General features: G+C 38.6%; 1 protein-coding gene across 7 annotated transcripts in view; it reads right to left on the bottom strand.

The window, feature by feature from the left end:
• Positions 1-258: 258 nt before the first annotated feature.
• mcc (MCC regulator of WNT signaling pathway) overlaps positions 259-15,968 on the bottom strand; it is a 355,742-nt gene continuing 340,032 nt past the window's right edge. For all 7 annotated transcript variants that reach the window (XM_053485491.1, XM_053485493.1, XM_053485497.1 and 4 more), the window contains 2 exons: positions 14,198-14,320; positions 259-2,953 (listed from right to left, as the gene is read on the bottom strand). In XM_053485491.1, coding sequence (XP_053341466.1) covers positions 2,773-2,953; positions 14,198-14,320 — 304 coding nt within the window. In that variant the 3' untranslated portion in view covers positions 259-2,772. The remainder of the gene's footprint in view (positions 2,954-14,197; positions 14,321-15,968) is intronic.

Below are 15,968 nucleotides of genomic sequence, written 5' to 3' on the forward strand. Positions count from 1 at the left end.
CTTTGTGTACTTACATGTTTTTACATTGTACTTTTTTTAACCTATATGTATTTACAGTTGTAATTAATTTCTGTAATTACCCCTGTTGACCCATCCCTTACACACTAACGTTAACCCACACTTAAACCTACCCATACCACCAAAGTGGTACTCATTAGTAGCCTAATATACCGAATATCACTCAAGGAAAACTTTTATTTTAAAGTATTTTATTCATTAAAACGGTTATAAAAAAAAAATATTTAAAAGATAAACTTACCCTCGGATTGTTTGATTCAGCCATCAGCGATCGTCAACGACGACGACCACCACCACCGAAACGGCGCGAGCTGCTCTGTATAGTCTGTGACGTCATCGCGCACAAAACCTCCCACTTCATTGGCTGGCTCCAACCAATTAAACGACATTGCTGCGCTTTTACTGGTTTATAAAATCCAGTAAAACTAATGATATTTCATAGAAATATTTTCCAAGCATTTAAAAACAAAATAGCTGATACATATGCATACAAATGTTTGCATTGTGGCTGGCGTTGTTCATTGGTGAGGCATTGACCAATAAAATGACTTCATTCCCACCCCAGCCCCGCCCCCGACTCTGCTCTCTCAAGTTCGCGTTTACAAGTGCGCAAGTGAGTTTTGCTACAGGAATATCGCAAAATGTGTAGCAAAAGTCAGAGCACTGGGATTTGAGGTTGTACTGGCAGATCTGAGAGGTTGTGAGTGCTGACTTGTGGTTGTACAGCTTCAGAGCTGTGAGTATAAATTTCAGCTTACAAATACAAATATTAATTTTACAAGTTCTCACATTCAAATTTGCAAGCTCTCGGGTTTTGCTACTGTTTTACCTTCATAGACAGAATATCCAAGGGTGCAGAAGACTATGAGAAGTGCTGTGAAGCCAGGTTGGGCCTGCCCAAGTTTGGCTTCATCTTTTTTTGGCCAGGCAGAGATCACGAGATTTATGGACATACCAAGTGCTTATGACAGGATAGATTTTTTTTGTTCTGCAGTGCTGGTTTTACAGGGGCAGCTCTGAAATCTGCCCTGTCTGAATTGTTGTTTGGTTTACTCTCTGTTAGCGCTCCTGTTAATGTTAGCTTTTATCTTTTTTACCATGAATACTTGTTTTGTACAGCAGGTAAAACTGCCACAGGCCAAAATATGGTTAAAACCAACATCTAAAATAAATAGAACCATCATAAGTTTACATTTATTTGCTTTGTTGCTCCTGTTTCTCTTGTCTTAACTGTTCAACCTTATTCTAAAACATTGTGTTTCTAAAAAAAAAAAAGGAGTTTTATTATTAGAGGATATTTTTGACATTTCATTGTATTCTCACACAGCTACATCATACAAATATACATGATGGTGCACTAGTCTATCATGTATTGTATCTAACCATTTCTTCAAGTTTTCCTTAATGATTAATAAGATTTTTTAGATAGATAATCAGAGCAGAACACTGTACTTTGCATGTTTGTATTCATTTGAATTTCATCTCTATTTTAATCATGGCATTATCTATGTTTTTTTCTTGACTTCTGTTTCAAAAGACAATCATCATAAGCTTAATCAGGAGTGATTTTAAATAATGATTTGATAGTGATTTTTGTTTCAGTGCAGTGGACTAAATTTCTGTGATTGTACATATCAGAACCCAAATTGTACACATTGATGGTTTATTGTACATATTCATAATACTCAGATAAGCAGGTCTATATAGGTCCAAGATGTGCCCAAAGTATGTAAATTCATATGTGATTGTTTACCGTTCCCTCTTTGCTGATATCATAGTTTCTACTTTTTTTGGGAGGGTTTCTACATTGGTTTGTGTTATATGTCTTTTGCAATTTGTACCCATTTACATGTAAGCATTAGTGATACCTCAGATACCTCATATATGAGGTCAAGTGCAAACACAGTACAATAAGAAAGTGTTTTGCCTTATTAGCCTGTTAATACATGTAATATAGTAAGGTTTTTTTCTGGTGGTGGTTCTGGTATTTTGCATATATCAAATTAATTAAAATATACATTTCCCCATGTCATTTTATATGTGCATAGAAACTAAACAGTAAATTTATGGTATACAAGACAAACAGCAGTAACTACGTATTGCATGAAACAGCTTCACACTAAAGTTTCTAACTCCAATTGGTAATTATTTGAAGGTTTCAGTCTATAATAAAGGTTTTAAAGACCAATAAGTAATGTCATATGCAATATGTAATTACATTACATAGCCCAAATGTCGGGAGGCATCGCAACTGCTGTAAAATTCCACAGCACCTTCTCTATGGGTAGATTTCTGTAATGCTTATATGAGAATGAATTGTATTCAGTCTTCGAATGTTAGTTTTGACACTATATTGGGTCTTATTTACAAGAAAAATATAAAATTTGACATGAAGATAAATATCCATGGACCCAGACTTTTGGGTCACACTGTATAAGGCAAACTGTATGATGCAGCCAGAGATGTCTATATGGATCATTGATCTAATCATGGCTATAAGATTACTTAACAGTGACGGTGTTAATTTAAAATAGTAAAGAATGTGGAGTTGACAATGGAAATGCTCAGAAAGATAAACAAGACTTTAGACTATTCAAAACAGCCTGTCAAACTTAAATACATTCACAAACTGGGGCCACCTCAAGCCCAAACCTTAAGACACCACTGAAGACAGGACAGTATGTTCACCAAACTGTAGTTGTATTTCTCCATTAGAAGAACCAGCATTGGAATTAATGCCCTGCTGTGTGTGTCTCAGAGGGAGGTCTCATTGGTATGAGGGTGTGACATCTCCTCCTCCAGAAGGGTAATACGCTGTTTGAGCATGTGCACCTGTGTCTCGTGTCTCTCCATCATGGCCATCATTTGAGACTCCAGTTTCCTGAGCTTGTTTTGATGTTTCTTTTTGGCTTTATCATATGCCGCCACCAGGTGACTGTTCTCACACACACACACACACACACACACACAAAAATTTTTTTTTAAACATTATTACCCATCACTGTAAAACCTGATATAAAATATGTTTTTGCAAATTAACTAATTTCATTCTTTATGATGTGATAGTAAACTACTATATGCTACAATGTGTTACTCCCTCTTTACACTATTCAACAATGGTATGGAATTTGGAAGACCTCTGAGCAGGTAGAAACATGATGGTGGATAATTATGTGGATGTGGATTATATAATAAGACCTCCCTCTTTACACTGTTTAACACTGGTATGGGAGCAGGTAGAAACAAGATTGCAGATTATTTTTAGCACAGCAGTCATAGTACTTGTCAATGGTAAAAGAAGAAGTAGTGTTAAAGAATATTTCAAGTACAATTGTGTTGTGTACATACTGCATGTATGAAAACCATATTATGCACGGCTACCCTGTTTGTCATTTTGCAGTTATATATTTTTAGAATGTTTTCTTCCTTTTGCCATGCACAATGTGAAATGATCATCTTTTACCATTTATCTGTAGTACTTTGTAATCAAAGGTCCAGTGTTGACCTGAATATTTTAAGCTCATGTACTGTTTCTTAATTTAGCAGAAAAGTGGATTTTTTAAACCCCAAAAGGCGTTCAACACTTAGCAGCATTATTGAAACTCATACTGGGGATCTTTGCAGAGGTGATGGGTTCTATTATGAGCAGGATACCATTAACCCCGAGCATAAAATTTCCCTGTCCATCCAGCACACAAGAGAGCACTTACAAATCAAAGAATGGGCAAGCTGATCATATCTGCGTATATACATACTATAAACACAGACTAATACCTTATCCCCAGTCACCTCAGTACTGCTTATCAGTGACAATTCATGCACTCTCATAGATGGGAATCATGACTGCTTGGTCTGACTTGCCCTATCACCTGTGGTTACTGTACATAGACAATATTTCTTCAGTCGACTTAAAATTATTCTGATAAGAAACAGAATAGCATGCTCCGCTGGCCATGATGAAGGCCCAGTTTGCTTTACTAGCCCTAATAAAGCTACTGTTTTGGGGGGGAAAACCCCAAGATGACTTTAATTACATTGTTTTTGCTCTGCCATTCAGATTTAAAGACATTGTGTTTGTTCTGCTGTCTGGGAGGGCCAAGTCACATTCCATGCCAAGCCCCTGTTCAGTCCACAGCCTTTAACCCTGAAGGCCCAAGAAGGATTTTGGGGTGTTGACACAGACTGCTGGTGGCGGGAGTAGCCCCTTTTTTCTTCTCTTAATTGTTGATATAAGTTATTAATTGACAGGTGGTTATGTACCTGTGCTGAAACAACCTTCTCTAGGATTTTTGATAGGAATAGGCGATTTGAAATTGGATGAAAATTATCAAAATTGTTTGGATCAGCACCTGGTTTCTTGAGTATAGGAGTTATTAATGCAGTTTTAAAGAAATTGGGGAACGATGCCAGAAGTCAGAGAAGAGTGGATGATCTTAGTGATGAACGGTAAGAGAACTGGAAGACAAACTTTGACCAATTGAGTCGGAAGAGGGTCTAATTGACAGTTGATTTCGATTTCCGAATAACAGAAGTGATTCTAATGAGAACCCCGGTGGACATATTTACGGCAAGGTATGTGAATGATAACCTTATATGAGAGCAGTGTTGGTGGCTGAGAGTGACAAGAACGAAGTTGAAGAAGTTCTGATGCCGCATAGCATAGTATTGAAGCTACTGGATTACAAATAAGTGAGAGGATGATCCAAGCAGATATAGCTCATATTTGCCACTGATTAGAGGCCCAGGGCAGTAGGTCACAGAAAGATGGCATGACACTCATCTTAGGGAGTAGTTTATAAAAGAGCTCAAATGCTAGTCCGCACCTGGTAACCACCAATAGCGCGAACAGCCGACAAGCAGTCGCGGACAGAAACCGGTTAGCGCCGGTAGCCCTCAGTGTTCGTTGGAGCAGCCGACGGTAATCGCCAGTGGTTGTTGGTAGCCGCAATACCGCCAGTGTTTATGACTGGGCATCGCCAGTGAGCCAGAACAGCCGGAAAAAGCTGCGATAGCCGGCGATGTCCGCCGAAATGGCCACCAAGCCGCCAAAGCAGCTAATAGCTAGAACTAGCTGTTTGGAGCCAGGGACAGGTATAATACACAATACAAAAGCCGACAGTAATCCCAGTTAGTAGACGGGTCAGGTTAAAACATTGCTGTAGTTAGACTACTACACAGGTGCAGCAACACAAGGTAGAATTACGGAAACACAACAAAAAGATGCAAAAGAAACAAACATATCGCTCCCGAGAGTAGCAGCAGCTAACAGTGCCAGCATTCAGCATGCAGTCTTACCGAAAGCAATGCATATTTTTGGCAAAGAATTTATGTATTTGAGTCCTATACAGTAGCAGACAAATATTATTATTTTAAACAATGTTTTCTTTAAGGTGTATAAGTGATGAATAACTGAATAACTGAATCCAGAGGATGTTCCACGAGACATAGTGATATGCCTTCACAGGTAGGAAGACAAACAAGGGACCTTGACCTGCAAGACTGGGACTGTAAATGGGAAATATCTATTTTATTATTCACCAGATAGGGCTTAAAGGGAGTTTCAGTAGAAGTTTTAACTTAACCAGCAGTCTAATCCGTGCACGTTTAGCTTCCTAATTTTGTATATATTTTTTCTGTCACATAATATTTTTGCATAGATTTAATAATAGTCCCATATTAATTTATAAAGCTGTTAACAGACTTGATGATAGGGTATCTTGGTTGTTATTAACAGCACCAAAGTGATTTTTTATGTATGATTTTGGGCATTTTCTATCTATCAGCACCCACTCCTGACAAAGTGGAATGATAATGAGGACTGTCATCGCAAATAATTAGTTTTTTGTTAATCTGCTGATCTGCTGACTGTTTTTGTATTCATTATTATTGCTTTTTTTTTTGTTTGTTTTTTCCTCCACCCTTTCCGAAGTCAAAGGACAGAAAAAAGTTTCTTTTTTTTTTATTTGGTTTGATAAATGTCATTAAATAATTAATTTGTCACATATTTGTGACCAAGATGGAAGTGCGTGCACAACGCAAGGGTCAGCTTCTCTCCAGTTTTTGCGTTTTAGCAGTTATTTTTTTATTCCTTGCCAGGTTGTTCACTCAGAACAGCATTGCTTTAACATCCTACAGCAGTAAAGGACTTATAGACATTGAATTACACCATTCTGCTACTTCTATCACTGATTTCCCACTCCGCAGCATCGGCTTTACCCAGCATTTTCCTCGCTAATGTTCGGTCACTGATCAACAAAATCGACGAGCTACAACTGCACACCTCCAGCAAAAAGAGGATAATGGTCTCCAACATCATGATATCACAGAAACATGGTTGAATAGCGGTATACCGGATAGAGCTATTGAGCTAGCTGAATTATACGTCTCCTAAGAGGACAGCAGATGACTCCGGTAAGATCAGAGGTGGAGGGCTGTGTCATTTATATATATATATAAACAACGCTTGGTGTACAGACTCTGTTATCACTTTGAGACACTGCTCACCTAATCTGGAATTTATTATGGTTAAGTGTACAACCTTTTATTTACCCAGAGAATTCACATCAACCGTTTTTACTGCTGTATACATTCCATCAGATGCTAATGCCAAGCTTGCAATAAAAGAACTACATGCAGGTATTAGCACACAACAGTCAACTCATCCAGATGCTGCTTTTATTGTTGCAAGTGACTTGAACCACTCCAACGTAAAAACAATGCTCCCTAGATTTTACCAGCATGTTTTCTTCCACACCAGAGGAAACAAAACCCTGGACCATATTTACACTAACATATCTGGAGCTTAGAAGGCTACCTCCCTCCCCCACATGGGACAATCAGATCACTTGTATTTGTTTCTCTCATCTGCATATTCACCACTCATCCAACATGTGGTACCAACAGAAACAGAAAGACAATCAAAGTGTGGCCAGTGGGGGGCTGACTTAAGTTCAGGACCGATTTCAACACACTGACTGGAGCATGTTTGCTACTTAAGCCACCTGTGGTTCCCACTTGCAATGCTTCCTCTATCCTGAACTATATTGACACCACGGGCAGACACTGTCACCACAGATCACTATGTACCCAAATCAAAAGCCTTGGATGAACAAAAAGGTTCACCTCTTACTGAAGGCTCCCAACGATGATCTGGACGATGATCTGAACAATGATCTGATGATTAGATCTGGTGATGCACAGGCCTACAGTACAGCCAGGGCCAATCTGAGGCAGGCATTAAGATAAAAAAATTCTATTTAAGTTAAAAACTTCTATGCTAATTTTGAAAGGGATAATCTGGAGCCAGCAATCAAATTCGAGTGCCCTGCAGACTACCAACCACTCACACTCACCACCAATGATGTCACCATAGCACTGAGCAGGATCAATGCACAAAAAGCTGCAGGGCCTGATGGTATGTGCTGGGGAGCTTGCAGGGGTCCTAATGGACTTATTTAATCTGTCTCTAGCCCAAGCTATTATGCCCACCTGTCAGAACGGAGGACGCAGTTTCCACAGTGCTGCACTCAGTCCTCTCTCACATGGAAAAGACACCTATGCCAGTATGCTTTTCCTCAATTTTAGTTTACCATTTAACACAGTCATTCCCTTTAAGTTAGTCACCAAAGTCTGAGATTTAGTCATTAGTCCCTCACTATGCAACGGGTTTCTGGACTTTCTGGCTCTGCATGTTCAGGTAGATCACCACTGCTCTTCCACCCTGATCCTTACTCATCACAGACAATAATGGGTCAGCTTTTAGAGACGACGTAGTGCACTGGCAACAACCTGCTGCTCAACACCAAGAAGAACAAGGAGCTCATAGTTGACTTCAGAAAGAAAAAAGGTGATAGACACACACCCAATTACATCAATGGAGTGGACCATACCACCAGCTTCAAATTCATGGGCATCCACATTTCTGAGGATCCCTCCTGGACAACCAACAGCTCTAGTTTGGTCAAGAAAGCCTTTCTTACTGAGGGCTCTGAAGAACAACTATCTCTCTTTAGACATCCTGTTGAACTTCTATCATTGCAGCGTTAAGAGCATCCTGACCAGCTATATCACAGTCTGGTATGGGAACTGCACTGTGTTGGACCAGAAAGTGCTGCAGAGGGTAGTGAAAATTGCCCAACGCATTGTAGAAGCTTTACTTCCAACAGAGCACACAATCTTGATCCAAGATGGCGGCGCGGCAGTAGCACGCAGCAGCCGCACCGGAGCCAAAATCGTGCTACTTTGTTTACTTCATGTTGAAGCGCATTTATTTTAGTTTAGGGACAGCTGTGTCTTTGTTTTCTCAGAGACATGGTTCAGAGACAAAGTTTCAGATGCCGCCATTCATTCGACAGAAATGCAGCATCTGTGCGGTAAGACTCGCAGCTACTCAGACCACATTTCTGTTATGCTAATTCCAGCCTACAAACCACTTGTCATGCGTTAAAGGAGGTGAAAACTTGGTCAGCAGGAGCCATCTCTGCTCTTTAGGACTGATTTGAGATCACAGACTGTAACATGTTTAGGGAGGCTGCGACTTCACTGACTTGGAGGAGTACTCATCATCAACAAGTGCATTGATGATGTCACTGTCTCCAAGAGCATCATCTCATGACCCAACCAGAAACAGTGGATTACTGCGGAGGTGCGTACACTTCTGAGGACCTGAGACACTGCCTTCAGAGGCGGGGACAAGGTGGGCCTAAAAACAGCAAGGGACAAACTGTCCCGGGCCATCAGAGAGGCGAAGCGCGCACACGCCCAGAGAATCCACAACCACTTCAGGGACAGCGGTGTCACACGATGCATGTGGCAAAGCATACAATCCATCACAAACTACAAAACCTCATCACCTGCCTGTGACAATGATGGCTCCCTCCCTTCCAGATGCCCTGCTGTTCATGCTGCTGACTCATGATTGTGTAGCGACACACAGCTCCAATCATATCATCAAGTTTGATGACACGACCGTGGTAGGTCTCATTAGCAAGAATGATGAGTCAGCGTACAGAGAGAAAGTGCAGAGGCTAACGGACTGGTGTAAAGACAACAACCCGTCTCTGAACGTCGACAAAACAAAAGAGATGATTGTTGACTTCGGAGCGATTACTCTCCGCTTAGCATCGAAAGAGATCGTCAAGAGCAAAATTCCTGAGTGTCCACCTGGAGGAGATCCTCACCTGGTCCCTCAACACCGGCTTTCTGCACAAGAAAGCCTAACAATGTCTTTTTGCCCTAAGAAGCCTAAGGAAGGCCCAGCTTCCACCACCAATCCTTACCACCTTCTATAGAGGAACTATCAAGAGCATCGTGAGCAGCTGAATAACTGTCTGGTTTGGGAATTGTGCCATATCAGACTGTTAGACCCTACAGCGGATAGTGTAGACAGCTAAGAAGATCAGCAGAGCACACAATCATCAGAGCACACAATCAAAGACATCTACACCACACACTGCATCAGCAAAGCCACTGGCAAATTTTTGTTTAATAATTGCTGCTTCTCAGAAATTTAAAATTTAAAATGTTTACTGTTTCTCCTCCCATATCTCAACTCATACCTCAAAAAAAGTACTGTAACATGTTATGTTGTTCTGTAGCTCTTGCATGTGCACTTTGTTGTCTGTTGCCTATTGTCTCTTTTTTATATACAGTGAAACCTCAGAAGGCGAATAACGCGGTTTGTGAGTGTTCCGTAGGCGAGCAAATTTTTTTATTACATTTGGACAAGTAGTTTTTTTTTATTACATTTGGACAAGTAGGTTTTGGTTTACGAGCGCTTGATGTGTTGACGCCGAGTGTCACGTGATCACAACTGAGCCAACGTTTTTTCTCTCTCTTGCGCTGCGGAAGTGGGTAATCGTCTGCTGGGTCTTGGTGCGCGTCTCTCTCAACATCCGTGCATGCATGGTGGAACACATGGTGGAAACATTTTCTCCCTTAGCCTGTTATTATGTGTGTGCGCGTGCGTAATTTGACACCGTGCCGGTTCACACACTCATATATATATAAACCGGCACGGTGTCAAATTACACACGTGCACACAAATAACGGCAGGCCCAAACACACACACACAGCGCCTGCACTGATAAATGGAAGCACTTATCTGTCTGGATTTATTTGTACTTTATTTTATTTATTTATAGTTTATATTTTGTATTAATTATTTTAATGTATTTATTTTTTGGGGCTGTGGAATGAATAATTTGAGTAATAATGAATAATTTCCTTTATTTCTTATGGGAAAATAAAATTTGGTTTATGAGTGTTTTCGAATACGGAACAAATTATGCTCGTAATCCAAAGTTCCACTGTATTTTCTCTTCTTTGTATAGAAATAGATAGTGTTTTAGGATAACTTAAAAATGTTAATCTGTCATATCGGAGCTAGTTAGCTAATTCGATCTCTTAGTTAGCTAGCTGGTTTCGGTAAAGTGTGTTGTTAATTTATGTTGTGGCATGTATGTAGCACCTTTGGTCCTGGAGGACTGTTGTTTCCTTTCACTGTGTACTGAACTGTATATGGTTGGAATGACAATTAAAAGCCTACTTCACTAGACAATATCACAAAGGACTTCTATCACCTTGTGTTAGAATTATTTTACATATAAAGGAGTTATTTCTACTCTCTTGCTCTCTTCCTCATAGATTTGATATTAACGTGTTAAATCTTTCCTGCTGCTCTTGCATCTGTTCTTAAAGGTGTGAACGCTCCCACGCTCACCTTTCCATACTCTACATATGTCTCTCCCCTCTCTCTCTTTTTCTCTCCCTCTTTCTCCTTCTCCCTCTCCCCCTAACTCGAGCCAGAATCTTGTGATTCGTCTCTGTGAACACCTCTCTGTCTTCCTCTTCTTAGATTCTTCAGAGTCTCACCAGGACATTTACAATGGTTCATGTAACATATGTCGATGGCACAGACGTTTGGTCAAACATATAAAGACCCCATCTTTCCTGTTAATAAACAGAGACCTTTCTGACAGACGTGTGTGTGTGTGTGTGTGTGTGTGTGTGAGTTATCCCTGGCGGCAATTTTTTTTTACAGAAGCACAGCGGACAGACTGAGCAACTCGCTTCTTCTACTACGCAACTTTAAAAAACTTTATATCCTGCTCATAGGCTCTTTGCACTCCTGCCTTCTGAAAGGCACTACAGGCACATAATTAACATAAATATCACATGAGATATAATTTCAGTTTCTTAGCAATTTAAGCATTTTTTTAAGTTGTATATAAAACAGAATCCAGAGCAAATCAGCATCTTTTAAATTACCTCTACTGGAATTAAATAAGAAGGATTGGGCAAATTTAAAAACTCATATCAAAGGAAGAAATTTAAGACAAAATGTCTGACTATTTATAAAACCTTAAAAATTCTATCAAACAACATTATATACAGTATATATATATATATATATTTTTTTTTTATTTATTTATTTATTTTTTCCTGATAAAGTGAGCTGCATCCCAGGTCACCTTTTACCAAGCAATATGAGGAGAGTAGTTTAGAGATATTGCTACAGCTGGATGCAGGAAAAGCATTCGATCACACATTATGGCATTATTATAATTTATTTTTCACTTTGTCAAGATTTGGTTTTGGCCCTAGGTGTTTACAGTGGATAAAAGCCATACATACTGTCAACAGCATTTCAAGAACGCTCTTGGTCACCCATTTTATTTACATTAGCCCTAGAAAATCTAGAGTGTACCATGTGTAGGAATAAAATATTACAGGCATATAAATAGTAGATCAGTCAATGCATTCAATGTTTTGTTCTCTTTTGCCACTCTATGTGCAATTACGGAGGTAGTTTGCAGTTATATCTCTGAGTTGGAGTCAGATGCTGCCAGGTGCTGGAAAGGTAGCCGATGCATCCAAACGTTTATCGTTGGTGTGAGTTTGGTAAAATAATTCTAGTAAGAAGAAGTGAAAGCACAGCTACTTATTAAGTTGGAGTTATTAAGGTTAAGAAAGTAATATAATTAAGTATACTGAGCAGACTTTTTTTTCTGGCTATGTAGTTCATGTTGGAATAAAGAACCTCAAAAGAATGGGCTGATGTTTATGGAATGCTTAGATGAATATTATAAATATGTGCAAAACCTACTCCTTTGCCAGTAAGATGTCTAATGTATGTAACTGTGTCCAGGAGTAGGTTAATTAAAAAAAAAAAAAAAAGAATCATAATTTACTATTTCACCAACAAGTTTTCATAAGTCTTAGACACCTCAGTAAAGTCTGTTTCCTTAATGCTTTAGCTAAATACCCCAGAATTAATGCATTTGTCATACCTCAAACTCCCCTCATTTTACCCTTCCTCTGAAAGCAACAATTCAGTGTCTAATGAGTTAAATTAACTACTGCTGAGTCATGCCCTAACAGAGAACCTCCCCAGTAGGGAGGGCTCAGCAACAAACCAAGGAAGGGCAATTTCTTATATGAAGTCATATTTGGGGAAAATAAAACTGCCTTGTTTAAACACCACCCAATACCTGTAAAAATTGAAAGAAAAAAATCAGGAAATGTTTTTCCCTTCATGTTTTGCATGCACACATTGGAGACCTGTCTGAATGTCTAAAACTCACAAAGTAAATTTTACATAATTGGTCTCTCGCATACTAAAGTTTGGTTTTCTGCAAATCTCTGTTCTTAGCCCACTGTTCTTTTTTATATAAATGCTTCCTCAAGATAAAATGATGTGTAAGCATGTCATTAGGGTCCACTGCTATGCCAATAACACAAAGCTGAGTGTTTTAGCAAAGTCAAATGATAGACAACAGCTTAAAAACTTAGCAATGTGTATAGGACATTAAAAACCAGATAGTAAATAACTTCTCCCACTCTGACAATAAAAGTCTATCTAATACAGTATGATCATTGGCTGACATAATGATGTGTATATAATGAACATCATGGCAGGATATGTGAGTGCATTTGACTCTGGTGTAGCTCCTGAAGCTTGTACAAAGGATCTTTCCAAACAAACATTGTAGTGATTGTTTCTATAGTATACAGTTGTAGTAAAGTAATAAGAAAAATATTCTCATTATCTTTTGTCACCAAGTAAATGATGGGTTCATCTTTAAGAATTGTTCCTCTAAAAGTTTTTTTTTACATCTCAATTAGATTTTCTTGCCATCTTTATAACTCTAAAAGTGTTTCTGTACTGTATGTAGCTGTTGCTTTGTTAGAATAACCACTGGTAAAGAGTAGTGTACATTCTCAAATTGTACTGTCCAATTTTGGGGAGCTGTGTCTACTTCACATAAAAGTAAAAGTTACAGTAATTATTGCATATTTTGTAAGATGCACATTCAGTGTGCATTTTCCTGCATCCTTGTTTTGGTGAATTTGTGTGCACTTTAACATCAGATTCCCATTCTTAGCTCATTTAAATGGAAATCCTGAGATTCTTTGCTCTTTTCTGCCCACATTTTAAACGAGTGTTTATGCAACAAACTGTAGACTAACTGTCATCTTAAACCAAGTCATGGTTTCACCTGATTTTTCTTTAACCCCATTCCAATGTTTAATTTGAATGGCCTACTGCCTTACCTGAACGTGTTGACCTGTATCCACATCATTTTGTGCATTGTACTGTTGCCACATGAATTGCCGGTTGGATAATTGCATACATGAACAATTGTGTGAATACAGTACATGAGTCTGTATGTACAGATGTGGCCATTTAAAATGTGTGTTTTTCCCTGCGGAAGTACACAATTCGTCTTGCGAAGTGTGTTATATCTACGGTAAAACTTAAAAATGTGTCAACATTGAGCAACCTCAGAACACATGAATGAATAAACAAATTTAGAATCTTTCTTCATGATGCTTTTTTGCTGTTTGTGTCGAGCATTGAATAATTACTTTATCCATTATTTGATCATGAATGCCTCGAATGTGGTTGTGAATTTATGACGAAAAAAGCTGCTTACAATTTTGTGAGCAAAAAAAAAAGTGCTCTCACTTTGTAAAAGGCAGCGTTTATTTAGCGTTTCACAATATTACTCTTAAAACAAGGAAAAAAATATGTGCTGAGCTTCAATTCATTGTGATGCAGACATGCGCATCACTTGCTGAGAGAGATTAACACATAATCAGGTTCAGTAGACCTTTAGGCAATACCTGAGGTTGAAACACGAACACCCCCCCACATTTGTGTGTGTTTACTGTGTACCTGTTGGCTCGTTTGAGGTCACTGATAAACCCTGCTGATTGCTGGTGCTGAATCTCACTGCTTTTGGTAAATTTCTCCAACTCAGACACCAGGTCCTTCACTTGGACCTTTAGCTGCATTTCCCTGCCAGCAAAAACACAAACACATCAAGCAATAATATTGAATAGTGGCATGTTTTAGTGGACATCTTAATCATATTTTCTCACAGAAAATGGGACAAATGTGTTATGAAGGTGGTGTCATGAAGTGGTTTTCTTGTTGTTTGTAAAGACTCACGCACAGATGTTGGGGAGATGCATGTAAGAGATTACATGATGCATGTAAGCAGATTACTGCTGATTAGAGTGAGGAGGAGTCATGAAAGTATCATTATCTAAAATCAAGTATTTAGGTGGACTATCAGATGAGTTAGCTATTATGAGTTAAGTTAAGTGCATAAAATATTTGGACAAAGTCTCTGTTGTTTTAACTTTCCATCATAGTACAGTGGAACCTCAGATTGCGAGTAACCCGGATTGGGAGTAACTCGGTTTACGAGACAAGCTAAATTTTTTTTGTACATTTTGACTTAAAAAATAAGCAAATCTTGATATACTAGTACCATGTATTATCGAGTGGCATGCATGCGCTTCTTGCTTCTTGTCACCTGATCACAACTGAGTCAATGCTTATTCTCTCTCGCGCGTTGCGGAATTGTGGGTAATCGACTTCCATGCTCGGTTTCAGTGTGTGTGCGTCACTTGTACAGTCAACATCCGTGTGCGTGTAAACTACTGTTAACACTGTGACCATGTGTGTGCGCGAGTAAATCATCTTTTATTTTTGTTTGTACGCATGTGTAGGGTGAGTTTTACACACTCACACTCAGTTTACCGAATAAAGACGCATCCATGCGAGTCAACCTACACATGCTCTCCTCTCTGATCTCAATCACTACAGTCACGATTCTTTTCAAAGGTAAATACAAGTTAATTTGATTTATTTATATTTACTTTATATTTTGCATTAATTATTTTTATATTAATACTTTCAGGTTGTGAAACGAATCGTCAAAGTTTCTATTTTTTCTTAAGGGGGAAAATTAGAAACGAATTATGCTAGCAATCCAGGTTCCACTGTATATTGAAGTTGAATTCAAGATTCAAGATTTAAGATTTAAAGAACTTTATTAATCCTAGAGCTCAAAATGCAAACTTTTAGATTTAATCATTGGGTATTTACATAGAAATTGGCTTAACCTAATGTGAGTCTAATGTGAAGGCACAACTAAAGGCAAAATGCTCCAAGAACAAGCAAGGGATCAAAAGCAGAATCAGGAAAGGTCTGTCTGAGCATGGCCAGGGAATAAATCCAGTGTCTGGTTATGTCAGTTGTTTTCTTGTTATGGTTATGTTAAGTTGTTTTTAATCATTTGACTATAATGAAAAGTCTGGTTGGAGGGCAGAAAGTGGAAAGCAAAATGGATACGATTGGGAAAGTCTGGATTGTGCTCAACAGAAACAGGAAATTACCAAAATTTTGTGAATGTAATCCTTATTTTATGTAGAGAAGCAATTTTCCAACAAAAAGTCTTTTCTTTTATCAAGCCAGTAGATAAAAGTAACTTCTTATTATGCAACTGCACAAAAAATTAAAAAGTAAATAAACTTTTACATAAACAAAGCAACATGAGATAGGTTACATATAATAAAGTGCCCACTGCATACAGTACATGAGCACTATCTGACTCCGCTTTTTAAAAAGACCTGGGGAAAAAAACATCTATCATCAC

Source organism: Clarias gariepinus, chromosome 24 (assembly GCF_024256425.1).
Source record: "Clarias gariepinus isolate MV-2021 ecotype Netherlands chromosome 24, CGAR_prim_01v2, whole genome shotgun sequence".
In the NCBI taxonomy this organism is placed as follows: Eukaryota; Metazoa; Chordata; class Actinopteri; order Siluriformes; family Clariidae; genus Clarias; species Clarias gariepinus.